The following is a 25,545-nucleotide window of genomic DNA, read 5'->3' as shown; positions in this document are numbered from 1 at the left end:
TGGCTTTGGGGACTCTGTAGGGAGACAAAGAGCCATTATCAAATAGAGAACGTGTTTCCTACTAATAAAAGTTTCCCTTTTGGGGGTACATACAAGGTAGTGTCAGGTTACCTGTACTCCTGAGGTCTACACCAATAGGAGAGACACTCCTGACAGTAGACTTCTTTTTCTTTTTCTTTTTTCCCTAAAGACAGATATTTGCAAGGTATTTTGCATTTAATTTTTGGTACAACAAAATAGAAAAATCAAACTAAATTACACATTAAAAAACCATAAATACCACAAACACTCTAAAATCCAGAAAAATAGCATCATATGTTAAAATTATTCAATTTGTCACTAACTGCTTGATGTGGTTTGTGTGACCTATACCTTTGTGTGAGCATCCCAGATCAGGTGGCATAGTAGGCAGTAGGGATACTTTTGGAAGCCATTTCCACACAGGAACAGCAAACAATAACAACTCTGCATGGAAGCTAATGCAAGCCATACAAATCTGTCCCACTAAACCTACAATTAATGTGTCTCCAACCCACCTTAGCCAGATCTCACAAATATCCTTGTCTGCTCCAGTGCCACCTGACACAAGGGGAAAAGTGTGACAGGAAAGTCTGAAGGGAAAGACACAGTGGTCTTAACCAACTGGGGTTAAAAAAATATCTTCTACAAATTTTACAAAAACACAGGACTGTGTGAACACACGGCTGGGGCCCCTCCAGAGCCTTGGCCAGGGCCTGTGGGAAGGAAGGGCCCTAAAGCCTCATCTTGCTTAGGGATATGGTAAATGTGGCTTTGGTGTGGGCGCTGGCTGCACTGGGACACCCAGAAGTTGGGTCATTTTCCCCAGCTCTCCTTCCCTTGCACTTGGCTTTGTAAAGTTTACCTTTGCATGTCTTGGACATAGTTCCATATTAGGACAAAGAGAGGAGCCTAATTCTACCCTCCACTTTTTTTCAATGATAGTATTCCAACATATGAACACCTACATTTAGATTATTTCAATCTGCCATAACAGTGCTGCAAAGCAGCATATCCTTGATCAAGGGTTTTTTTTTTTTAATTTTTAATAGGAGTTTATTTGAGCCAAACTGATGACATATGCCAGGGAACAAGATCTCAATGCTCCCACTCATTTTTTTTTAAAAAACATTTGTGAGAATATATTTGTAAAATACTTTCTTAGAGTGTGATTGCTGGGTCTCAGAGTAGATCCGGTTAAACTTTTAGTGGATATTGCCAGTTGTAGTCCTTGAAGGCATGCCAGAAGGGTGTGAGAGTGGTCAGCACTGTGTGTTAGCAAACATTGCTGACTCTTGTCACTCTTTAGATGAAAAATGCTTTTAATTTGCATTTCTCTTATTAAGGGTGAAGGGAAAGATCTTTTCAAATATTTAAGAACCAGTTATATTTCCTTTTTTGTGGACTGTTTACGTCCTTTATCCATTTTTCTATTATGTTAGTTTTTTTCTTATTGATTTGTAAGAGCTGTTTAAATATTAAGGAAATTAGCTGTTGGTCTGTGATATAAGCGGCAAAAATATTTCGCCAGCTTTTCATTTGTCGGTTGACTCTGTTTATGATGTTTATTTTCCCATGGGGAAAAATTCTATATTTATGTAACTGGATGTAGTAAGTAATGACTTCTGATATGGGGTCATCCTTAGAATGGCCTTTCTCTCCCCATATAATAATGAAAAAAGTTCTCTATGGTTTGTTATAATATTTTTATGATTTCATTTTTAACATTTAAATTTTTAATCCTTCAGGAATTTGTTTTGGTGTAGTGGGTGAGGTGTGGCTATTTCATTTTATCTCAGAAGGCTACCCCATTGTCCCAAGATCATTTATTAAAAATACATCTCGTCTCCACTGACTGAAAGGCTATCTTTGTCACATACTAAATTTCAGTATGTAATTGCTCTGTTTGTCTATATTTTTGGTCTGTTGCACTGAATAGTGTGTCCATTCGTGTACCAGTTGCTTATAGCAGCCTTATATGCTTTGGTTTTGGACTTCCAGCTTCCAAAACTGTGAGAGAATGCATTTCTGTTGTTTTAAGCCACCCAGTTTGTGGTAACTTGTAACAGTAGCCGTAGGAAACGGATACAGTGACAGAGTTGAGATTTGAACCCAAGCCTTTGATTGGAATTCCTGTTTTCTGAATGAAGGTGCAGGGATAGTCAGCCCTGTTCGTGAGAGTGTTTGTTGGTGTGGGGGAAAGAGTAGAAGAAATTCATATAATGCCAATTTCCTCGGGCCGCATCAATCTGTGGGTATTAAGGGACAAAGGGGTATGCTGACCACTCTGTGTCCCTTCAGTTCTCCTCTTCACTCTTCTCCACCCTACTCTGTACATCCACGAGGCTGACCGCCGTGGTCTGCCCTGACTTCCTTCCTTGCCCTTTGCCTTTTGATCAGGTGTGGCCAATGCTAGGCACTGGTGGGAAATTGGAAGGTGGCCCTCTCCACGCTGGGCCACAGCTTGTCAGTGACTGTGCGTCTTCACCTTAGGCCACCGGTGGCCTTCTAAATCTCCAGTTCTGGCCCATTGGTTGGTTCCAGTGACCACTTCTTCCCTTTTCCCTTTCAGGCCTACAGGTGGTAACAGCTTCTCCCATACTAGCCCTAGAGTACTGCACCAGTCTCTTCTTGGTTTTCCTTAACCCTACCTACATCCTCATAAAAGATCTATTCTTTAAACTTCCATCAGCCATCCCTTTTGAGAGGAGCATGTGTTTCCCGACCAACATGGGGGATCCACCACTGTCCCCTCCCCCCCTCCCCCCCACCAGAGTAACTCCAGTTTCCCAGGGTCTTGCCTCTATCTGCTCATTTGGAATACCTTAAGTCATTGCCTCTGGGAAGGCACTTCTGCTCCGATGGAAGCCTCCTGGAAGACAAGCTGCTCAGGGACTCTGGGTTACTCTATACAAAGGTCCCAAGCAGGCTGCCTGGGTCCCAGGGCTCCCCACCCCCATCCCCAGGAACTGGGCTAGTCATGGTCTGGGCTAGGCAGGGAGGTCTTCTGGTGACATAACTGCCTCTCCCTCTGGAGCCTGGGAGGGATAAGATCTATTACTGTCAGGCTACAGGACAGGCCCCTCCTTTAATCACGATGAGCTTTCTCCTGGAGGCTTCTTATTCCTTATGCAAACAGGCTCCTGGCAGGGCAAGCTACCCCTGCTGCCAGACATGCCTAGACATATCTATTTCTACTTAGACTTGAGCTGGGATCCTTCAATACCAGGTTGGGAAGGTAGATTTGGGTCAGGGTGAGGGAGGCCTCCAACACAATCGAACAAGTTTTATTTAACCTAATGTGGCAGGCAAGGAATTGCTAAATGAATTCGAGCTTGGTAGAAACTTGGATCAAAAATTGTTAAGAGCATAGTGCGTTGCCATCTCAGTGCCCAGGTGCCTGCTCTCCCTCTACCTCAAACATCACCTCAGAGAGGCCCCATCAGGGCACCCTCCACCACCACACCTTGTTTTATTTTCAGCAGAGTTTGTATCATTCCCTGAAATTGCAGCTGTTTTCTTCTTTCTTCGCCTGTTCTGTGAGGGCAGGGAGATATCTTAGTCAATGCTATACTCCCAGAGCCTGGCTGGCTCCTAACGAGGTACTCCATGAATAAGTGTTGAATTTGTTGAACAAGTGAACGAATTTGGCTCAATGAATGAGTTTAGATGGGGAAGGCCAGAAAGGTCAAGAGACTTAACTATTTGATTAAGAGTGCACAAGTCATCGCTGGCAAAGCTAGGACTAGATCCAGGATATCTAACTAAACCCACTACATCCAGGTGGAGAGGCAGGAGGCGGGGAAGAGTTTAGCAAGAAGGGTAAGGAGAGCCTGATCTAGGAGCGAGGGTGGTGGCATCTCAGTGGCAGTGAGATGCCAAAGGATAGGAAAGATGGAATCTCTGGGAAAGTATGATGACATAGTGGCCTGAGCTGAGGTGGTAGAGAAGAGATAAGATCTAAGACGGGAAAATTACAATGTATTGGGTATCTACTCTTTGCCAGGCAATGTGCCAGGTGTGGTACCTGTACCTGTGTGGTCTGACTTACAACCAGTACTGTAGGTATTATTATCCTCATTTTTATGAGCAAAGGAAATGAAGGCACAAGAGTTTCAATCAATTACCCTCTTTTACCCGTTTATCAAACACCTGACTGCTGAGCTTGACCTCTTCCCACCCTCCACATGGTCTCTTTGAAAATAGGACTAAAGCTGAGAGCTTTTCTTCAAGATGCCACTGTGCTTGAGGTCCACAGTCAGTAGGAAGAGGGCAACAAGAGGCAAGTATTTATTAGTGGGGAGCAGAGGCACGTGGCTCTCACTTTGCTTCAGAGGAGAAACTGAAGCACAATAAGGCAGGAGCTTTGATCCAGGGAGAGCAGTTAGAGGTAGTAAGAGTGGAGACAGACAAGTTCACCCTGCAAGTCTTCTGCTTCAAGGTGCTGTAGAGGGGCTGGTCAAGAACTTGACACCGACTGAGCAGAAGGCCTGGAGCCAGAGGTGACACAGATCACCTTTTCCTTATCTGGATTCCAGTCTAGGGAGAAGCAGCAGAAGCGAGGTAAGACTGGTTGGGTTGAGTTCCGTCCAGGCTAGGGGTGGTGTGAGCCCATTCCCCGTCCCTTAGTTGGGCCCCTTCCTTGCAGTAGGGCACTCCTGGCCCTTGCCTGTAGGTACACAAACACACAATGGCCCCTCAGCCCAGATGTTCCAGGGCAGCCTTAATTTAAAGTCCACCGCCCTTTGTCCCCATAGGTACACTTGCATTTATCAGACTGTGGCTCTGGGTTTTGGTTCAGAAAATAAAGGTCGTTGAGTCCCAGGACACAGATTGTGCCCTCCACAGAGCCAGGTTCTGTTCAGGCCACAGCGCTGCATAAGGTGTTCTTTGTGCTGGGGACGCCTCTAGGGTCTGGTGTTGGAGGTGGCCCCCAGCCCAGGGCTAGTCCCTGACCACTGATGCCAAGCAGCTGGCTGTAGGTCAAGGGTTGAGGGAACCCTCAGAGGCTGTATTACCCACCAGACCCTCATCCCATCCTCCCCTCAGGACATAACTCAAACTTGCTAAAAAGGGCTTTCATAAACAACACAAGTCTGAAAACTCGGGCGGGGAGGCCCCTCCAGCCCTGGGGGCTTCAGGAGGGTCTGGGCTGCCTGCCAGCTCCAGGCTGTCCCCAGACTTGGGGGGAGGGGTGGGGAGGCGGTGCTGTTACCCTCTCCTTCCTGCTCGGTTTCCAGCCCAGAGTTTCCTCAGGCCCCGGCCTCCTGGGCTCCCCACCCTGCTCTCCCTTAACCCTTTCCTCGAGGGAAGGAGTAGCACAGGTCCCCGTTCTCCACGGAGGCCTGGGAGGCGGCTGGGTAGGAGGGAGGAACGGTAGGGTCCCTGAAACCAAGACCCCTTTCCCCAACCCGAGTGCCTCTCCTTCCCTTTCCTCTTCCTTCCACTAGGGAAAGGGGAACGTGGAAGGAAATTAACTTTGACCCCTGGATTCTGGCTCTGGGCCCAAAACTTGGGTGGATGGCAGAGGTTTCCAGGACCCTCCCCCCGCCCCGCTCCCCCTCCCCTCCGCCTTCCTCGCCCCGTTAAGCTGCCCAGCAGACTGAGAAGGAGTTCATCCTGGAGGGGCTGGCGGAGTGGTGAACGGGGAAGACTGGGGGCGGCGGGAAGGGCAGCGGGAGCCCGACCGGTCCCACCCCCAGCTGCAACCCCTGGCAGGAAGAGATCGTCCCGGGAGCCGCCGCCGAAAGGGACGGAGCTCCGGAGGGCGGGCGCCCGAGCGGTGGCGGGTGGGTCCGCGAGCCCGCAGGACCTAGGCCCAGGCTGGGGGCGCGCCTCAGGGAGCAGGGGGCGTGGCCTGGGCTCCTTGGGCGGGGGGCTGGGGTGCCTCCGGCTCTGGGACCCCGGTGACACTTTGGGCTCCCTCATTCCAGGGGCGGGCGGGGGCAGCCATGCTCCTGTCCGGGGGCGACCCTCCAGCGCAGGAATGGGTCATGGTGCAGACCAAATCGAAGCCCCGGGTGCAGCGGCAGAGGCTGCAAGTGCAGCGCATCTTCAGGGTCAAACTGAACGCCTTCCAGAGCCGCCCGGACACCCCCTACTTCTGGCTGCAGCTCGAGGGGCCCAGGGAGAACCTGGGCAAAGCCAAGGTAAACAGCTTCTTTCCACCCCGACTCATCTCACCCTGCCAGACCCCTCTCCCGCTCCCCTACCCCCGGGGAGACAGGGGACCCCAGAGGTTCCTCGACCTGGATTCGGCAGTATGGCGGGCAGGTACTGGGCCATCCTCCCGCCTTTCAAGATTTGCAGCCTTGGTTTCTTCCCTTTGATTCCTTCTTTCTTTTCTGCCCCACCCCTCACTTGCGTGTCACTTCTGTTCTTCAAGTGCCTTGAGAGAGGCTCCGCAGAGTGTGTACCCCTACGAGCCTTCCCTGGTCAGGACCCCAGCACCCACAGCTCCCCTCCTCCATCTGGGGAGCAACTTAAGGTCCTGCATTTCTATGGCCTCTGCAACACACCTCTTTGTTCTCCACCAAGACAATCCTTCTGTCTCCTTTTAAGTCTCCTTAAATCCGGGGCTGTCCTTTGCAGCCTCTTAGGGTGCGGGCACAGGAGGGGCCCTTAGAGATGCTACTAAAACAATGCTGGCATTTTACAGATGAGGTCTCGGGGATTGGAGAGGGTAAGGGGCTTGCCTGAGTGCTCAGGGTCAGGATGGTGGGGATGGTGGGGGCTGGGACTAGAACCCAGAGCTCTGGGCTCCCTGCCTCACACTTTTGATGCCTTAGACAGCCTCTTGCAGTGTTCAGGGGTGGGGGTGCAGCTGCTCTGGAAGGCACCAGCCCTTGGGGATGGGTGGGAATCTGAAAGGAGGGCTGTGGGCTTTCAGATGAAAGGGCTTGCTGTATGGGGTTGGGCACTAGATAGGCCAGGTCACAGTGTGTGCCTCTTGTATTCTCCCTGGCTTCTCTCACAAGCTCCTTCCACTTGCGCCTCTCAGGTTTTCTCTGACCCCCAATCATGGCCAAGGTCTCCCTCTTCCCTCAGATTCCCTTATCTTATCTTTTCCTGGTAGGAATGCTACTGCCTCCCTCTGCCCCAGACCACCCCAACACACCTTCACCAGCTGGGTCTATACCAATATACTAATTGGTCAAGGCCATGGGTGGGGGAGGCCCAGAGCATACTGGCCAGCGGGCAGGCAGGCTGGAAAGTTCCTCCCTCAGCCCCTCTGTTGAGCTGCTGCGTCAGCAGTTTTTCCAATTCTGACAGAGGTGCTGGGGGAAGGGAGGGGTGTCTGCCCTAAGAACAGATGTGCAGGAGCCCCTGAGATGAAAACTTCTCGGTAGCTGGGATAAGATGGGTTAACAAGAGAAGTCTTTTGGGTTGTTTTGGGTTCTTAAATCATTTTGTGATTTTGAAATACGGCAGCTCACCATTTTATGGGACTTGTCCTTTCTGAGGTGCCCAGCTCCCCTGCCCCCTGCTTAAATCCTGGACGGGCTTCTCCAGGCCTGTGTGCTCCTGCTCCCACTGCGTCCTGAAGGGTCCCTCCCTTATACCCCAGGCCCTGCTAATGTAACCTGTCGCTTCCTCAATTCCCTCACCCTGTCACCTCCTCCTTTGTCTTCCCCTGGGGAAAGGCACTGTTGAAGATGCAAACATAGCATAAGGACATTCTAAGCAACTCCCTCCCTTATTTCACAGTGAGCAGAAGAAGAGATGGTTGGAGGTTTGGAGCAAGAGGGCAGGGAAGGTGGGGAGTATAAGGCTTTGTCCTAGGAGTTAAGAGATCTGGCCTTAATTTGCTATCACCAAATTACACTGTGACAGAGGATATGGTGGGAGAGTTTGAGATTGAGGTTTGCTACCTTCTAACTGGGTGACCTGGGTCAAATTATTTACCTTCCCTTGAGCCTATTTTCTCATCTATAAAATAATATAATACCACCCACCTCGTGAAGGGCGTTCTGAGTGTCACCTGCAATTATACATGCTTAAATACTTTTGCAAAATGTGGAGAGGTATAGAGTACAGATGTCAGTTATTATTGTGGTTAAGTAGCGGTGTAACTTTGAGGGAGTCCTTTTCCCTCTCTGAGTCTTGGTCTCTTTGTTTGTAAAGTGAGAAGCTTGGATGAAATGCTCCCTAAGGTCCAGTGACCTGATACTGGAAAATTTCCCAAGTATAAGGATGTCTTGTGGTTTCCATGTGGAGGTGCTGTGCCTGACCCCAATCTCAGCTGTAGGGACACAGAATCATGCACTTTGATAATGGCCTAGTACACACAGGCCAACTGGCAGCAAGAACTCAGTGAGACTAGAGGTTGCAGGGCAAGGAAGGGGTGAGAATGGGGGTGGCTTGTTGGTGAGGAGAGGAAGAGTCTGGAAGGGTACGGGCTCATTTGGAGAAGGGTCTGGGTGTGTTCATACATCACATGTGGCTGGTTTTCCAGGAAAATCTCTGTAGAATTCAAGGGTGCCTTTACATTATTTTCTTGTGGTGGGATTTAAAAAACAGTGAAGACATTGCTGGAATCACGTTCCCACGCAGCAAAAACAAACACTTGGGGAGGCCTGACTTCTGAGGTGAAATCAGTTAGTGCTCCACACTAACTGTGAGCGGTACCATGGAAGTTGGTCATGGCCAGAGGTATGCTGGAAGTGGCTGCTACTGACCTACTGTTAAAATTTCAGGAAGTTTGCAAGCCCGTGGAGTCCCACTGGTAGTTTGAAATCAGCCATGGTGGGAGTATTTACATCATTTGTAGCATTGGCAAATGCTACAAATCGGGGGCTAATCCCCCAACCAGCTGACTGTTAAACACTTACCAGCATACCAAATTGTGTTGTGGGCACCTAACCCTTCTCCTTTTTTTTTTTTTTAACTTAATTTTTCTTTTAGCAAAGTAATTCACAATTTAAAAGTCCAATAATTTTGAAAAGTTCACACTAGAACAGTGATTCCCTGCCTTGTTCTTTTCATCTCTCTCTTAAGAGCCCTTCCTTGTAGACAATGGTCGCTCTGGCATTTATACATCTTCACATTTCCCCCCCAAATTTTAGATGTGGCTATTTTTTGATTAATCAATTTTAGATATATTATTTTTGCTTCCTATTTTTGTAGGTGAGGATTTAACTTCCTTACATTGCCATCCCTTCTTTATTTTTAATATAGTTATTTTTCAATTTTCTGTTAAATCTATATTTAGTATTTGCATCGTTATATCTATACAAATATCATTAACATCTAAACATTGAAGTGTACTATGATTATGTTTTTTTCCTTTTCTATTTCATTGAGGTTAAGAACTCCTTGTTTTTCAATATGCTTGTTTTTCTTTGTACCTATTGCCAACTCTTACAACTTTCAGCGGCCTCTCACTATAATTTTCTACAAGGTCAATCTGTCGGTTCAAGGTGTTCTTTCAGTTCCAAATTTTTTCTTGGTGACATCCTTTCTTCTGTCTGATTCAGCCTGCATAGCTGTCATCCTGAGACTTCTGTTTGCTGTAATTCTTGGCCTCTCTTTGCCTTTTTTCTTTGTTAGATGTCTTGTTTCCTGGACCAAATATCTTTCTCTTTCTTGGGTGGGTGGAGCACATCCATCAGTAGCTTCATCAAGTTATAGAAAGATGGTGCAGTGCTAAACAGTGTGCTGATGACTGCTCTCAATGTGCTTGAGTCCTTCTTTCCAATCAGAACTAGTTGTCTTCTATGTCTGCTGATAGTCGTCATCCTAGAACAGTGCCTGACACATAGTAGGTACTCAATAATGATTTGTTGAGTAAATTCTGAGATTTCTCTTTATTATCATCCCAGAGATTCCTTTTACTTTTTTTTCTGTGTTGGTCTCCTTTCTTGATTTGCTGGAAAATACTCTCCAGGAGCTTCTTGAAAAAGGTTTTATAGGAGGTAAAATGTTGGGATTGCATATCTGAAGTTCACTTGATTGATAGGCTGGTATCAAATTATAAAAGGAAAATTACAGTAATATCTTGGTTTGTGAGCATAGTTCGTTCCAGAAACAAACTATTCGTGTTGTAAGACATCGCTCCTTTACCACGTTAAAATGTATTAGAAAGAAATGTTTGCTTGTCTTACGGAACACTCGCAAACCAAGTTACTCGCAATCCAAGGTTTTACTGTATTTCCCTTCAGAAGTGTAAAGGCATTACTCCATTGACTTATTGCTTTTTAGATGTCTGAAGCTATTCTAGTTTCTGGTCCTTTGTGTGTGAGGTTTTTTTCTTTCTGGAAGTTCGTAGTTTTCCCCAATGTTCTGAGGTTTCTCAGTGAGACCCCATTATGTGGATCTCTCTTTATCCATCATTGGTTACTACTGTACTCAGTGGGTCCTTCTATAGACAGACACTCATGTTCTTCAGATCTAGGGCATTTTCTGGAAATATTTAGCTAATGATTTTCTCCCCTGTGTTTTCTGTGTTTTCTCTGGAACTCCTATTCAGACATTGGATTTTCTGGACTGACTGGTTCACTTTTCTTATTTTTTCTCCTGTTTTCCAATTCTGACTTTTTGCTTTGCTTTCTGGAGATTTCCTTAACATTATCTTCCAATCTTTTTCTTGGGTCTTTCATTTCTGCCATCAGAAATAAAATGACTTTTAATATCTAAAAGTCATTTATGTTTTCTCTGAATTCTCTTTTTAAAAATAGTGTCTTATTCTCATTCAGTTTGTACAGTATTTTCTGTTATCTCTCTGAAGAGAGTAATGATAGTAAACTGTTTGACTTTCTCTTCCTTCAAGTTTTTCCCCACCCCTTTCCGTATGTTTTCTGTATGCTTACCTCACATTAGAAGTTTTCTTCATATGTCTGGTAATAGTTTCATGATTAAGAGTGAAGGTCAAAATGCTGATTGGGAGCTGAGAATGAGTGAGGCTTTTTGATTTTGAGCTTGGCTATACAGAGGTCTGGAGGTACTGACTGTTAGGGAACCTGTTTGGTGGTCTTTGCTCTTGGACTGGCTGGATTTCTAGAATGCATTTCTCTGTTCTTCATCCTAGAGGGGCAGGGTCTGGCTGCTGAATCTCTGAATGGGACGAATAAGTTTCTCTGCAATCAGCTTTCATGGTAGACATCATTGTTTGGCCCTCCTCCCTTCCTCCATGTTTTTGGTATGGTGCTCACACCCTCAAGTTTGCTGAAATGATAAACCTCTAATCCTAGGACCTGTTTCCAGCTCTGTAGAGAACAAATCTCCAGTGGGTAGAGAGATACTTGCCCAGCTTGTGTGTGTGTGTGTGTGTGTGTGTGTGTGTGTGTGTGTGTGTGTGTGTGTGTGTGTGTGTGTGTGTGTGTGTGTGTGTGTTGGTGTGGGGGGTGTGAAGTGGGGTGGGGGGATGGTTGGCTCCTGGATCTAACTGCTCCTCAAACAACTTTACCTCAGTCCACCTTTCTTTTTATGTTCTCCTTCACTCGCAATTCCAAGGTTTCTTGGAGCTGCTATTTTCTGAGCTTTTGAGTATTCTGCAGTATAATTTTGGGTGGTCTGGAAAGCAGACAATGAATGGTAACTGGCTTATGAGAAGGGAGAAGCCTAAGTCAGGTGTTAAATAATAAAGCACCTTGGTCAAGTATAGAGCAGTGTTAAACTACATGGTGGTGGTGTTTTTATTTAACTTACAAGTAGACAAAGAACCTGCGGGACATTGCGCAACATATTTTTATGAACATACCACTCCTTTTCTGTGCTTCTTTTGCTCCTGCCTCTTCTCTGCTTTTTCTCCTCTCGTTGGAAAAAGCCCTGGATGGGCTTTTAAGCAGGACAATATTTCAGCTATTTTCTGGATGTAAATGCCTATTGTTTCCTTTTCTTCTTCTTCTTCTTCCTCTTCTTTCCCTCCTCCTCCTCCTTCTCTTTTCTTTTTTTTTTTTGGCTTAAAAGTATAGACAGCATTGTGATTAAGACCCCAGACTTTGGAGTCAGAGTGGCTGAGCGCCTAGCCCATTATCTGTGTGACCTTGAACATTCCTATCCTTTCTCACCTAAAATTGGGATGATAGTAATTTCCTTACAGGGCTGAGAGAAGAATAAATGAGATGTGTGTAAAGAGCCTAGCACAGAGTAAGTGTTCAATAAATATTCAGATTTATTATTATTATTATTATTATTATTTTTAGCTGAGCCATCCTGCCACCTGTTGGCAGCTCAGCGGCTGCTCAGCTTGAGCCGGGAATTGAACCGCTGTTGCTCAGAGCTCAAACTCTTGAGTGAGCTCTTAACCAATGGAGCTACTCAGCTGGCCCCAGATTTATTATTTTGAAAATTATGTCAGTTCTATATATCTTTTAGTTGAAAAATATTGAATAGTTAATGGTACAATAAATATTTTAAGCTCTTTGCACAAAGAGAAAGAAACCATCCACAATCTTCCTCCCCACCACATCTCTTCATGTTTCCATGTGGTTAGAATGTGGGGTGCATGTGGTGGGGGAGTTTGTTAAGATCTGTGAGAGTGATCCTGCAGCTGATCAGAGTCACCCTTGCTGGGCAGTGGGTCCAGCTGAGGTTCTGAGTGGAAGGAGTTGGCTTGGGATGTCTGTCATATTTGAGCTGGTTTGGGACTGACTGGAAAGGGGTTAGACCCGGACCTAAGTGCCTGGGTGCATTTCAGGCCCTTTGGGGAAGGGGTTGGCAGTCTATGGCCCAGGCCAGGTGGAAGAGGTAAACATAGGCCGGAGCAGGGAAGGATGGCCTGGGTACTGACAGAGGGCCTGGAGTGTTCTTCAGGATGACTGCTGGACATCTCAAATGGAGCATTTGTTCCCTAATGGAACTGTCAGGGGAGAGCACGAAGAGTATGACTGTTACTGACACGGAGATATGGAGGGACATGAGAGTGAATGCCGTCAACAGGGATTGGCTGATTAAGAGGGAGTGCTCAAACTCTCTTGGAACTCATGGCATCATGCTGGTGGAGCTCAGCAATCTAATGGAGGAACCTGACCTCTCCCATCCCAGCAACTGCTAAAGACTGAGTGTGTGAGTCCTCGTGTGAACACGAGGACTTGGTCTGCCCAGAGCCAGAGGCCTTCCTTCTGGTTCAGCCATTGTGCATATCTGTGGGGTTCCCCTGGATGCTGGCCCAGAGACTTATCTCCTCCTCTGTCCCTTCTGGGCAGCAAAGTTACCATGGTTACGGGTACAGATTGTGCTAGAGACCTTCTCTGGAGGGAGATCAAGCCAGAATCCCGCAGGATTACCCTGTAGTCACTGAGCAGTCAGCCCGAGGAGGTGGAAGAGCTCTGGTTTCAGGATCACACAGATGGGGGTTGTGGTTGTGGTCCTGGCCCCGTCACCCTCTAGCTGTGTGTCCTTGGGCAAGCTGCATAGCCATTTTGAGCCTGCAAAATGGAAATAGGCTGTGCCAGGCACTGGGCTCAGCACTTCTTTTGTATTAACTCACTGAAGCTCCGTAATAAGACTTTTGAGGCTGAACTCTTTTCCCCATTTTACAGATGAGGAAATGTAGGCACAGGGAAGAAAAATAACTTGCCCCAGGTCACAGAAGTTCCTGGCACTTGGAGGGTGCTCAGTAGAGTGTAATCCCACTCTCCCTAGCTATTTCACAATTCTAGAATGCCAGAGTAGGACTGGACCTTAGGAGTATCTCGTTTAACCTGTTATACAAGTGAAGAGGCTGAGGCCCTGAAAAGATGGTAAATTTCCTACAATTAACTTAGCCTACTGAGGTCAAGTTGAAAGTAGCACCAGGTCCCTTTACTGCAAACCCAGGTGTTCCCCTTTCCTCCAGGCCTCCCCCATTCTGTCAGACTCTCTTGGAAAGAAATGCGTGTGTGAGGAGGCAGGACTAGGGAGAGGGGGACAGGCCATGGGGAAGCCATTGGCTTCTGGTAGGCAGGGAAGGGCACCTCCTTGGTGAGGGGTGGGCCTTCTGGGTGGGGAGTGGCAGCCAGTGGCCGCCCCATAAAAGGATAATTTCCTTTGTGCTCTCCCCACTGTGGCTTCAGGAGTATCTGAAGGGCCTGTGCAGCCCGGAGCTATGGAAGGAGGTCCGCTACCCACCTGCCCTGCACTGTGCCTTCCTTGGGGCCCAGGGCCTCTTCCTCGACTGCCTCTGCTGGAGCACTCTGGCCTACCTGGTGCCTGGCCCCCCTGGCTCCCTGATGGTGGGTGGGCTGACTGAGTCTTTCATCATGACCCAGAACTGGCTGGAGGAGCTGGTGGGACGGCTGCGCTGGGGCCCTGCCCCTCTGCTCACCCCCCGGGGGATCTGGGAGGCTGAGGTGACCCGGGCCTTTGGGGCTTTGGTCTGGATCCGTGGTGATCAGTATGCAGGAGACCTGCTGCAGCTGCCCCCAGCGGTCCAGGAGCTGCTGCTGAGCTTGGTGCGGGACGCTGCTGGCAAGGAGGACATCATTGAGTGGCTCAGCCGCATCGGCACCTCCAACGCCCGCTCTGATCCGGAGGTCATGATCTGCCCACCTCACCAGCGGAAGGAAGGCCCTGCCATGATGTCCGTGGGAGATGGTTCTGGTCCCTTCCTGGAGATGAAGACCCTCCAGAATGGGAGCACAGAAAATTCAAAGAAATTAACCAGCCTGGGAGCCACCCCAGGTCAGAATGCACAGCAGGAGACAGCAAACCAACTGGTACGGTAAGTTCTGGGGAGTCAGTCTAGCTTCTCTGCCCCTACCTCTGCTCCCCCACCCCAAGGAAAGTGTTTGGGACCTATATGACTGCCTCACCTTTCCAACAAACTCGGTCTTCCTCCAGGGTCGGTTCCAACAACCAAGGTGGTATGGACAGTGCTCGCAAGGAAGGGCCAGTGCCAGGAGCCAGCAACCAGGACTCTGTGAACCACTCACAAACCCTATCACAGCAGAGGCAGGTCCAGAGGATGGAAGACAAACTCCCCTTCCCGCCTCCAGTGTCAGCCCTGGGCGTGTGCCCCCCCTGGAAGGCCTGGGCCCCGGGGCCAGCCTTTGGGCCCTTGTGGCCGGGGGCTATTGCTGCAACCTTCTGGAGGATCAATGAACTGCATTCCCTCCACCTGGCCTGGCTGCTGTCCCAGGCGTGCTTCAGTTTCCCCTTCTGGCAGAGGCCGCTGGGCCCCATTCAGTTCAAACTGCCAGGGCAGAGTCCTTTGCCCTTAAACCTCGAGTGGAAGCAGAAGGAGCTGGTTCCTTTGCCTAGTGTGGAAAGCCCAGATTGTAGACCAGATGGAGGGCCGGGAGGAGAGGCAACCCTACAGAATTGCCCAAGGCCAGAGACCCCCAAAAAAGTCATGAGTTTATTGGTGGTCTCAGGGGGCTCGGGTATAAAGGACAAGGCTAGCCCAGAACTTCCACAGATAGGGCCACCTTTGACCTCTACACACCAACTCCAAGCTGGAAGTGAGCTGGGTGATCACGGAAATGTGCAGTGGGATTGTAAGGGGCCAGAAGAGAGGCCCTTTCCAGCACTGTCCACAGGTCAAGGGGTGCGTACAGCTCAAGGGACGCCTGTGGCTCAACGGGGGCTAACGGCCCAGTCAATACCTGATGCTCAAACAGTGCCTGAAACTCTTGAAGTGCCCATGGCTTCAGCAGTGCCCACAACTCAAACCTCACCCACAAACCAAGTGCTGTCTGCAGCCCCCAAAGTGCCTACAACTCAAATGATGCCAGCAGTCCACACAGAACCTGCAGCTCCCAAAGTGCCTTTGGCTCCAACAAAGCCTGCAGCTCAAGTGGTGCCCACAGCTCAAAAGGCAGCCGTGGGTCAACTGGCATCGGCAGCTCACACGGTGCCTGCAACTCAGAAAATTCCCACAGCTCAGAAAATGCCTGCAGCTAAAACATCACCTGCAGGCCCCAAAACTCCCAAAGGTCAAACTGGGCCTGCAACTAAAACAGGGTCCGCAGCTCCCAAAGCACCTGCAGCCCCCAAAGCCTCCAGAGCTCCAAAAACGCCTGCAGCTCAGAAGGCGCCCACAGATCCAGCCCCAGCCTTGGATGCAGCCAAACTCCTGAGTGAGGTTCAACCTCTGTCAAGGGGCAGTGCCTCCTCCCTGAAGGGCCAGGGAGAGGCCAGGAGGCAGGGTCCCCAGTTCAGCAGCACCTTGGCTCCTAGTAGTAAGCACCAACCTCAGGTGAGCGGACTCCTAGGGGCTTGGGAGGGGGCCCCGAGGCAGCCACCTCGACAACCACAGGCGAACAACACAGTGACCAGCTTCCAGAGGTACCATGAGGCCCTCAATACACCCTTTGAGCTGAACCTGTCAGGAGAACCAGGGAACCAGGGGCTGCGGCGAGTGGTCATTGACGGCAGCAGCGTGGCCATGGTGTGAGTAGCCACGGGTATGGGGTAAGCTGGGCATGCTGGGGTGTCCCCGGGGGGACAGAGTGTGGGCATCCCTTCTTGACCTCTGTATGTGGGTGATGTGGGGTTCAAATGGGACAAACATGGGAGGGGAAGTGGCCCATGTTGAGTGGGTACTGCGTACCAGGCAGTGTGCATATAATCATCACAATAACCCTGCAAATGTAGGTTCCTGTTCTTTGACGGAAGCAGAAACAGGCTCAGAGAGGTGACAAATCTTGCCCAAGTTCCCAGAGCCAGTAAGGGTTCCAGATGGCCTTTGGGTTCAGATCTATCCCCTGACAAGACCCACTCTTTTTCCACTGCAGTCTGCCTCATATAGCATGGCGTCAGATAACCCCAGGCCTTTCCAATGTTTAGCCCGACCCTTAAGTCCCAGTGCAGACCTCCTCTATGAAGCTTTTCCTGACCAACCCTGAGACATCGCCCTTCCTCCACAGCACTTACTGCTGTGTATGTGTTAGCATAAATATATGCAAGACCACTTAATTTGCCCGCACGGTAGAGTAGTACCTGTGTTGAGCCCACTCCCAGCACACAGTAGGTGGTCAGTGAATGTTTGTTTGCTTCCAGCTCTAACTTGAACTCTTTGGGCATAGAGGTTGCCTTCTTCCTCCTCTTGCCCTGGGGGCCTCACATACATGCGCGCCTTCTCTCTCTCTCTCTCTCTCTCTCTCTCTCTCTCTCTCTCTCTCTCACACACACACACACACACACACACACACACACACACACACAGTAGGTGAATTCAGCCAATAGGTGCTCACAGAATGTCTGATGATGGAGGGAAGGGAGAAGGGCATTGTTGGTGCCTGAGTGCTGATGCTGGTGCCCTGGCCTTGCTCACTGTGCTGCCCGGTTGGCTCTAAGGGAGGGGTGGAGAGGCAGGGCCATTCCACATGCAGGGAGTTGCTCCCTCACTTCCCACCACCCCCACAGGCATGGCCTCCAGCACTTCTTCTCTTGTCGTGGCATTGCTATGGCCGTGCAGTATTTCTGGAACCGGGGACACCGAGAGGTCACTGTGTTTGTACCCACCTGGCAGCTGAAGAAGAACCGGAGGGTGAGAGGTGAGCTGTCCACTGCCCCCCGGCCCCTCCAGCATCACCAAGCTTTTCCTTTCCTTGCCTCCCTGTCCCCACCGTGGCCTTTTCCACTTAACCCTTCCTGAGACCATCTCTGTCTTCTGCCTTTCACCTCCAGAGAGTCACTTCCTGACGAAGCTACACTCCCTCAAGATGCTTTCAATCACCCCCTCCCAGCTTGAGAATGGCAAGAAGATCACCACCTATGATTACAGGTGTGCCAGTCCCCAGGCCTTCTCTCTGCGGGGCTCCGGAGTCTGGACTGGTGTGTCAGGTGGAGTCCTGGCTTATCTGCCCTGGGAGATGGAGGCAGACATGTTTGAGTGGTTCATGTGAGAGAGGATGGTGCATGGCCCTCTGTAGGCAGAGAGAGGGACACAGTGAGGAGAGGGCTTCAAGGATGGCTCTACCTGAGCCAAGAGGCGTTCCTGATTTGGGGACTTTGCAACTTCATTTCCCTTCGTTAAAAGACTTTCTTTTCTCATGACCTATGGGCTGAGACCTGCTGCTTTGGATAGGACTAAGCCAGGTGACTCCTGGTGTTTTGAGTGAGCTGCTTCCCTAAGCAGATGGTTTTGGGTGCCAGTTTGGGTTGAAGTTCATGTCTCAAGGAGCTGCTTCAGTCTCTCTCTTCCCCAGCCCTGGTATGGGAGGAGGTATGTGTGCAGCTGTATGTGGCTGGAGCTCTGGCTGGGCTCTGAAAATGGTTAGGCTGGCCCCATCTCCTAGTGAAAGCCCAAATGCCTCCCCATTTGTCAATCCTAAGCACCCAGTCCCCAACATGGCTGCACAACCAGTGTGCACAGGGGGAGTCTGTGATGCTGCCTCTGTTGGGGCAGGGAAGGCCCTGCTGTAGTCACCCGGGCTAGAGTCCACGCTGGGCAGAGACAGGTCTTGGCTTCACTTAGGTACCTACCATGCCAGGCAGGGAGAAGTCGTGTTCCTCCCCACTATTTCCCAAACCTGGCACTGCCTAGGCCTTCAGGCCTGGGAAGGGCTGGGCAGGGCAGCTCAGGCATCTCTCCTTCAAGAGCAAGCCCCCTGGGTGAGGCTGTGAAGTGCCTGTAGGTTCTTGCCTGTGTTGGAGGGAAAATGGCTTTTCTAAAGAAGGCGCCCTCTACTGGTCACTAATGGACTAGCAGGCTTGGGGCCGCCAGAACGGCAGTCTTCAGGGAAGGCTGAGAAGTAGGTGGCCCTTGCTTTCTTTCCTGGTCACAGCCCTCTCCCCAGGAGAAGTGATCCTTTGAAAATGGGTTTGTTTATTCAGGTATGTGTTTTTATATGTGTCTATATGCATACATGTAGTATATGTATGTATGTGTTTCTCGGCATGTGCATGAATGCTGTGCATTGGTGAAAAATAATAACGGAAAATTTGTGTGTATGCTGTGTGGCAGGCACTGAGGTAGGCACTTCAATGTGCTGTTATTCAGTTTAGTCCTGATAGCAATATAGGGTAGGTACTTTATGTTTTAAAGATGTGGAAACTGAAGCAGTATAAATGCATGTGTGTGTGTGGACCAGTGTGTGTGTGTGTGTGTGTGTGTGTGTGTGTGTGTGTGTGAATGCCTATGTGTAAAATAAGGGTCTGTGTTTGTATATGCAGTTGAGGGGTGTGCATCCCAGTTCACCCTCCTAGGTACTGGTGGTCATGCCAGATGGCTGCATAGGCGAGGGGAGCCCTGGCTTCCTACTACGAAGGGCAGTTTCTGTCCAACACACCTGCAAGAGAAACTGCAAGTCCATTTTCCCAAAGGACTGGGGAAAGGAGAGGCCGGTTACTGGGTCATTAGTGACCCCCCCTCTCCTTGCAGGTTCATGGTAAAGCTGGCGGAGGAGACAGATGGCATCATCGTCACCAATGAGCAGCTCCACATCCTGATGAATAATTCCAAGAAACTGATGGTCAAAGATCGGTGAGGCAGCTCAGAGGGGGTTGGGCTGTTCCTTCCCCTTGGATGTCAGGCAGCCCCTGGCAGGGGGAGGGGCGTTGGGGCAGTGCCCACCAGCATCTGCTGCGTCTCCACCCCTTGTGGAGATGCCCAGGCAGCAATGGGGCGTGGGTGGGTCAAGGGCTCCTCTATGACTGTGTCTCCTCTCTCTTGGGTCCAGCCTGCTGCCCTTCACCTTTGCGGGGAATCTCTTCATGGTGCCTGACGACCCCCTGGGCCGCGATGGCCCCACTCTGGATGAGTTTCTGAGGAAGCCAAATAGGTAATGGGCCTCTCCTGCCTCCCAGCCCCTCCTGGGACTGCCAGAAACTTCTCCTAAGTGCTAGCTAGCATTTGTCTAGTGCTTAATAGTGAGCAGAATGATTTGACTTTTTCACACCTTTACACTTCTACCACTTATTCATGCATCTATAAACCACGTACAGTGTGGTTTTGCAGTTTTTCAATTTTGCACAATGCTTTAATACTATATGTATCCTTCCACAATTTGTACTCAACTTTTTATTGTTTTTTCCAGATGTTAATTCATGTGGCTCTCTTTAATGACCGTGTGGTATTCCATTACATGAGTACTCAACAGTTATCAGAACTCTTGTGGAGGGCCACTGATGGTTTCAGGGTTATGCTGTTGGAGCAAGGCAGTGAACAGCCTTGTTCTTGTTTCATTGTGTACAAGAGCAGCTGTTTCTAGAGTATATGCCAAGTAGAATTTTTTCCACATTTGTTATCCCCTTTGGTCTTCACAACTTGAGTTAGAAATACATGACCACTGTCTTCATTCTACAGATGAGGAATCTGAGACTCAAGTACTTTCCCAAGGTCACTTCGCTGGTGCCCGCAGGACTGGTTTGCAGTAACTCAGATCATCTGGCCTCTGCCCTCTCCGAGCCACCTTGCTCCCTATCTCCCAGTTCCCTGAGCCCACCAGGGGACTGGTGGACCTTCTGGGCAGGATACTGCTTCCTGGGCCAGGTCCCCCTAGTGCCATTTTCCTGGTTTGGAAAAAAAAGTGATGTAGAGGAGGTTTGTCTGCTGTGTCCTCCCAAGTCCCTTGTCAGGCCTCCTTCCTTCTCTTGACCTCTCCCTGGCTTGCTTATCCTGGTGTCAGGTTGGGAGCATCAGTTGTCTAATTCTTATCAAATGTTGGCTTGAAACTGGTTGAAAATGTCACTTGGTCAATGAGATTTTGATTGGCCAAGTCTTCAAAGCACAGTGAAATCTCTAATATTGAGGCCCAGCCCACGGTAGAGGTATAGGGAGCATCTGAGGGCAGGGTCCTGACTGAGACTCTGCCATGTTGGAGGCTGGCACTTGGCCCAGCCTCAGGGTTGCTGAGCAATGGGGTGGGTTCTGCAGGATTTCCACAGGTTTTATTTTCCCCTTGGACGACCTCTCATGTGGACTGTCTCCTTCCTTCCTCCATCGGACCTCTCCACTCTGCTGTTTTGGTGCAGGTTGGACACTGACATTGGCAACTTCCTGAAGGTGTGGAAGACGCTTCCTCCCAGCTCAGCCAGCATCTCTGAACTGAATGATGCCACTGACCCAGGGCCCTTGGAGAGGCCTCAGAAAGTAGAAGTCAGGGAGGAGAAGAAGGAGAGGCATGATGAAGAGCCAATGGAGAGGCAGGACGAGGAGCAGAGGGAGGGGCAAGGCACACAGAGGCCAGCCGAGGAAGAGGACCTGGACTCCTCGCTGGTGTCGGTGTTTAGGGCTGAGTGCCCTTCCCTTTCCGAGGAAATTCTCCGGTGCCTCAGCCTCCAGGACCCCCCTGATGGGGCCCTAGACATTGACCTCGTACCGGCCGTGGCTTCTCCCTCCCTGGGCATCCCCTGGGATGGGAAGGCTCCCTGCCAGCAGGTTCTTACTCACCTGGCCCAGATGACCATCCCCAGCAACTTCACTGCGCTCTCCTTCTTCGTGGGGTTCATGGACTCCCACCGGGATGTCATTCCCGACTATGAAGCCCTCGTGGGCCCCTTGCATAGCCTCCTCAAGCAGAAGCCAGACTGGCAGTGGGACCAGGAGCACGAGAAGGCCTTCTTGTCCCTGAAGCGAGCCCTGGTGTCTGCCCTCTGCCTGACGGCCCCCAACTCCCAGCTGCCCTTCCGTATGGAGGTGATGGTGAGCCAAGTGGCCTTGACGGCCATTGTCTACCAGGAGCACTCAGGGAGGAAGCACACCATCGCTTATACCTCGAAACCCCTCCTCCCCGATGAGGAGAGCGAGGGCCCCCAGTCAGGGGGAGACAGCCCCTATGCTGTGGCCTGGGCCCTCAAGCATTTTGCCCGCTGCATTGGAGACACCCCAGTGGTCCTGGACCTTTCCTACGCTGCCCGGACCACTGTGGACCCTGAGGCACGGGAGGGCCGCAGGGTTTCCAAAGCATGGTTGATCCGATGGTCCCTCTTAGTACAGGATAGAGGCAAGAGGGCCCTGGAGTTGACCCTTCTCCAGGGTTTGCTGGGGGAAAACCGACTGCTGACGCCCGCATCCTCCATGCCTCGTTTCTTCCAGGTTCTGCCTCCTTTTTCCGACCTGTCTACTTTTGTCTGTATCCACATGTCGGGCTATTGCTTTTACCGTGAGGATGAGTGGTGTGCTGGCTTTGGTCTCTATGTCCTGTCTCCCACCAGTCCCCCTGTGTCCCTTTCCTTCTCTTGCTCGCCTTACACACCAACCTATGCCCACCTGGCTGCCGTGGCCTGTGGCCTGGAGCGCTTCGGCCAGTCCCACCTCCCAGTGGTTTTCCTTACGCACTGCAACTGGGTCTTCAGCCTCCTCTGGGAGCTCCTGCCCCTGTGGAAGGCTCGGGGCTTCCTGTCCTCCGATGGGACCCCGCTACCTCACCCGAGCCTGCTCTCCTACATCATATCCCTTACCTCCGGCCTCTCATCCCTTCCATTTATCTACCGAACCTCCTACCGTGGCTCCCTGTTTGCTGTGACGGTGGACACCCTGGCCAAGCAGGGTGCACAGGGGGGCGGGCAGTGGTGGAATTTGCCAACGGATGTGCCAGTCCCTGTAGTGTCTCCCCATAACATGGGCAAGAGGCCCGACTTGCTGGCATTGCAGCTGAGCGACAGCACCCTGGCGGATATCATTGCCAAGCTGCAGGCCGGGCAGAAACTGTCAGGCTCCTCACCCTTCAGTTCTGTTTTTAACTCACTCAGCCTGGACAAGGATAGCGGCCTGCTTCTGTTTAAGGGGGAGAAGAAGCCCAAGGTCTGGGTAGTCCCCAGGCAACTCCGGAGGGATCTGATTTTCTCTGTGCATGATCTCCCTGTGGGGGCTCACCAGAGGCCCGAGGAAACCTATAAGAAGTTGCGGTTGCTGGGGTGGTGGCCTGGGATGCAGGAACATGTCAGAGATTACTGTAGGAGCTGCTTATTCTGCATCCCCCGAAATCTCCTAGGCAGTGAGTTGAAGGTTATTGAATCCCTGTGGCCCCTCAGGTCGACTGCCCCCTGGTCGAACCTGCAGATCGAGGTGGTGGGCCCAGTCACCATAAGTGAGGAGGGCCACAAGCATGTGTTGATTGTGGCTGACCCCAATACCAGGTGGGTAGAGGCGTTCCCGCTGAAGCCCTACACGCACACGGCTGTGGCCCAGGTGCTACTTCAGCATGTGTTTGCAAGGTGGGGTGTTCCCGTGAGGCTGGAGGCCGCCCAGGGCCCCCAGTTTGCCCGGCATGTCCTGGTGAGCTGTGGGCTGGCCCTAGGAGCCCAGACGGCCTCCTTGAGTAGGGACCTCCAGTTTCCCTGCCTGACAAGCTCAGGGGCCTACTGGGAATTCAAGAGGGCCCTCAAGGAGTTCATTTTCCTGCACGGTAAGAGGTGGGCTGCTTCCCTGCCCTTGCTGCACCTGGCCTTCAGGGCCTCCTCCACCCAGGCCACACCGTTCCAGATCCTGACAGGGGGTGAGGTAAGGCTGAGTGAGCCCCTGTGGTGGGAGATGAGCAGCGCAAATATCGAAGGGCTCAAGATGGATGTCTTCCTGCTGCAGCTGATGCGGGAGCTGCTGGAGCTCCACTGGAGGGTGGCTGACAAGGTCAGTGAAAAGGCAGAGAACAGGCGTTTCAAGCGGGAGAGCCAGGAGAAGGAGTGGAATGTGGGTGACCAGGTCCTCTTGCTGTCCCTCCCCAGGAATGGCAGCAGTGCCAAATGGGTGGGCCCCTTCTACATTGGGGACCGGCTGAGCCTGTCTCTCTACAGGGTCTGGGGCTTCCCAACCCCAGAGAAGCTCGGGTGCATCTACCCTAGCAGTCTGATGAAGTCCTTTGCCAAGAGTGGCACCCCCCTGTCCTTCAAGGTCTTAGAGCAGTGAGCTGGAGCAGTGGGTGAGCCCCTGCCCCTGAGGTCCTGGGCTGCTGCTGCTAGGCCTCTCACAGCCCCTGGGGGCCTCCGTTGTGCCTTTTGTAGAGAAGTTACTTCATAAAGCTTTGCTGAATTGCCTTGAACTGGGGACCAGCATCCCTAGGGAAACGTCCCCAATTTGGGGGTATTGGAAGAATCTGCCAAAGGCTGTCAGGTATGGGCCTCTGGCAGTTTCACCTGGGGAGTGCCAAGCCCCCTTACTGAGTTAGGCCGGGCTCAATGTCTTTCCCCCAGTAGCCCCTTCATCCTGTCACACACGTGCAGGCGTATACACACAGACATGTACACACACACCCAGAATCTGACTCCTGGCTACCTAACCATGAAACAGTGTGGCTTGGGACCTCAGAACCAGAACCACACTCCCCTCAAACAGAAACCTCAGATGTAGACTCCTCTCCCCGGACCTGTTCATTTGGGGACCCTTTCCCCTGGAAGCTGACAGAGCTGATGCAAATCTGTGGAGTGGCAGTCTGTTCCCAGTGTCATGGCCAGCTTTTATAGGCCAGGCTAGGCCTGCCCAGCTGTCAAGGAAGAGCTGGCAGCCCTGGGCCCTGAGGCTCAGAGCTGGGGTTGAAGGATGGCCAACCACAAATGAGCATCCCGCTTGTCAACAAGGAAAAGCAAGGGGGAGACTGAGTCAGCCTACCTCATTTGACTCCAGCCAATGGAGACAACCCTGACCCCTGCTGCGATGGTACAAACCCCACAGGAATCAAGGATCTTGATGCCAAGTGTGGCATTTCTACCTGAAGAGCTGCTTCAACTAGACCAAGGGGCCCAGGCCTCTATTTCAAGTGGGGAGGGTGTCTGAAATGAGCAGTCTGGCACACGGTGAGGTGTTGGCATGGCTCTACCTCCCTACACCACCCCAAAGCCCACAGCCTTCTCCTCCCACCTCCATGGCACCCTGCATTCCCCAGTTCCTACATAGTGAGTGACTGCTGTGGTTGGATCACCTCCCATCCCCTGGACCTGCCTTTTGTGTAGAGCAAAACCTGGGCTCCCTCAAAGCACTCTGCAATGATCACTCTTGCAGCAAGAGTGAGTTCTCAGGTGTGTGCGCTTATACTCAACCTCACCCTCTGCATTGCTGCTGCCACAGACAGAATGAACTCCAGTGAAGGCCAGCACCCTATCCCTCTGCCTGGGCCTATGAGTAGTTTTATCTCTCTAAAGCTGAGCCAGTCTCCTGGCCTAGCTCAGGTTGCCAACATACTTGGCATTGCTAGAGTCAAGAGTAGAACCTGCCATAGAGTTGAATTTGCTTGTTTTACAACCAAGGAAAGGCCCAGAGGGGAAATGACTTGCCCAAAGTCACAGCTAGTTCGTGGCTGAGCTGGGACCAAGATTAAGTTTCTTGACTCCGTTCGCCACAGACAGGGTTCTGGGGACAGGTTCAAAGGAGAGAATCCCTCAAAATCCTGTACCCATATTCCCTCCAACTCCCCATCTCCCATCTCTTGTAGGCAAACTACTAGATGTTGCCCTTAAACTATTCCCAGCTGTTAGTTCTGTCCAGGAAAGAATGATTGGGTGACATGAGAAACTGAAAGCTGAGCTGTGGGATTTATAGTGGATACCTTCTCTCCTCTCCCTACTTCCCTCCCCACCTCTCTTCCTCCTCCTCCCTCTAACGGTATGGCCAACCTCATTCTCCCTCCCAGTGCTATACCTATCCCCCCTGTTAACCACATTTATGATCTTTTACCCTTTTACATGACTTTTATTTTTCATTTGATGTATCAATAAACAGATCAAAATGGA

At 50.8% G+C, this 25,545-nt stretch overlaps 1 protein-coding gene across 1 annotated transcript; it reads left to right on the top strand.

Moving 5' to 3' along the window:
• The first annotated feature begins 5,349 nt into the window (after positions 1-5,349).
• NYNRIN (NYN domain and retroviral integrase containing) lies at positions 5,350-25,545 on the top strand. The gene is made up of 9 exons (XM_019663183.1): positions 5,350-5,807; positions 5,952-6,167; positions 14,013-14,659; positions 14,779-16,329; positions 17,305-17,435; positions 17,569-17,665; positions 19,265-19,366; positions 19,563-19,664; positions 20,857-25,545. Exons 2-9 carry the CDS (start codon positions 5,970-5,972, stop codon positions 23,726-23,728), a joined length of 5,700 nt encoding a protein of 1,899 aa, XP_019518728.1. The 5' UTR covers positions 5,350-5,807; positions 5,952-5,969; the 3' UTR covers positions 23,729-25,545.

Source organism: Hipposideros armiger, unplaced genomic scaffold (assembly GCF_001890085.2).
Source record: "Hipposideros armiger isolate ML-2016 unplaced genomic scaffold, ASM189008v1 scaffold_385, whole genome shotgun sequence".
NCBI classification, from domain to species: Eukaryota; Metazoa; Chordata; class Mammalia; order Chiroptera; family Hipposideridae; genus Hipposideros; species Hipposideros armiger.
Note: the sequence above shows the minus strand (reverse complement) of the source record. Positions and strands in the feature narration are given on the sequence as shown.

Excerpts from the sequence above, each read along its gene's own strand:
- NYNRIN (XM_019663183.1), top strand. The coding sequence starts at position 5,970 with ATGCTCCTGTCCGGGGGCGACCCTCCAGCGCAGGAATGGGTCATGGTG. Across the intron at positions 14,660-14,778 it reads ACAGCAAACCAACTGGTACG|GGTCGGTTCCAACAACCAAG; the intron begins GTAAGTTCTGGG and ends GTCTTCCTCCAG. Across the intron at positions 17,436-17,568 it reads GAAGAACCGGAGGGTGAGAG|AGAGTCACTTCCTGACGAAG; the intron begins GTGAGCTGTCCA and ends TTTCACCTCCAG.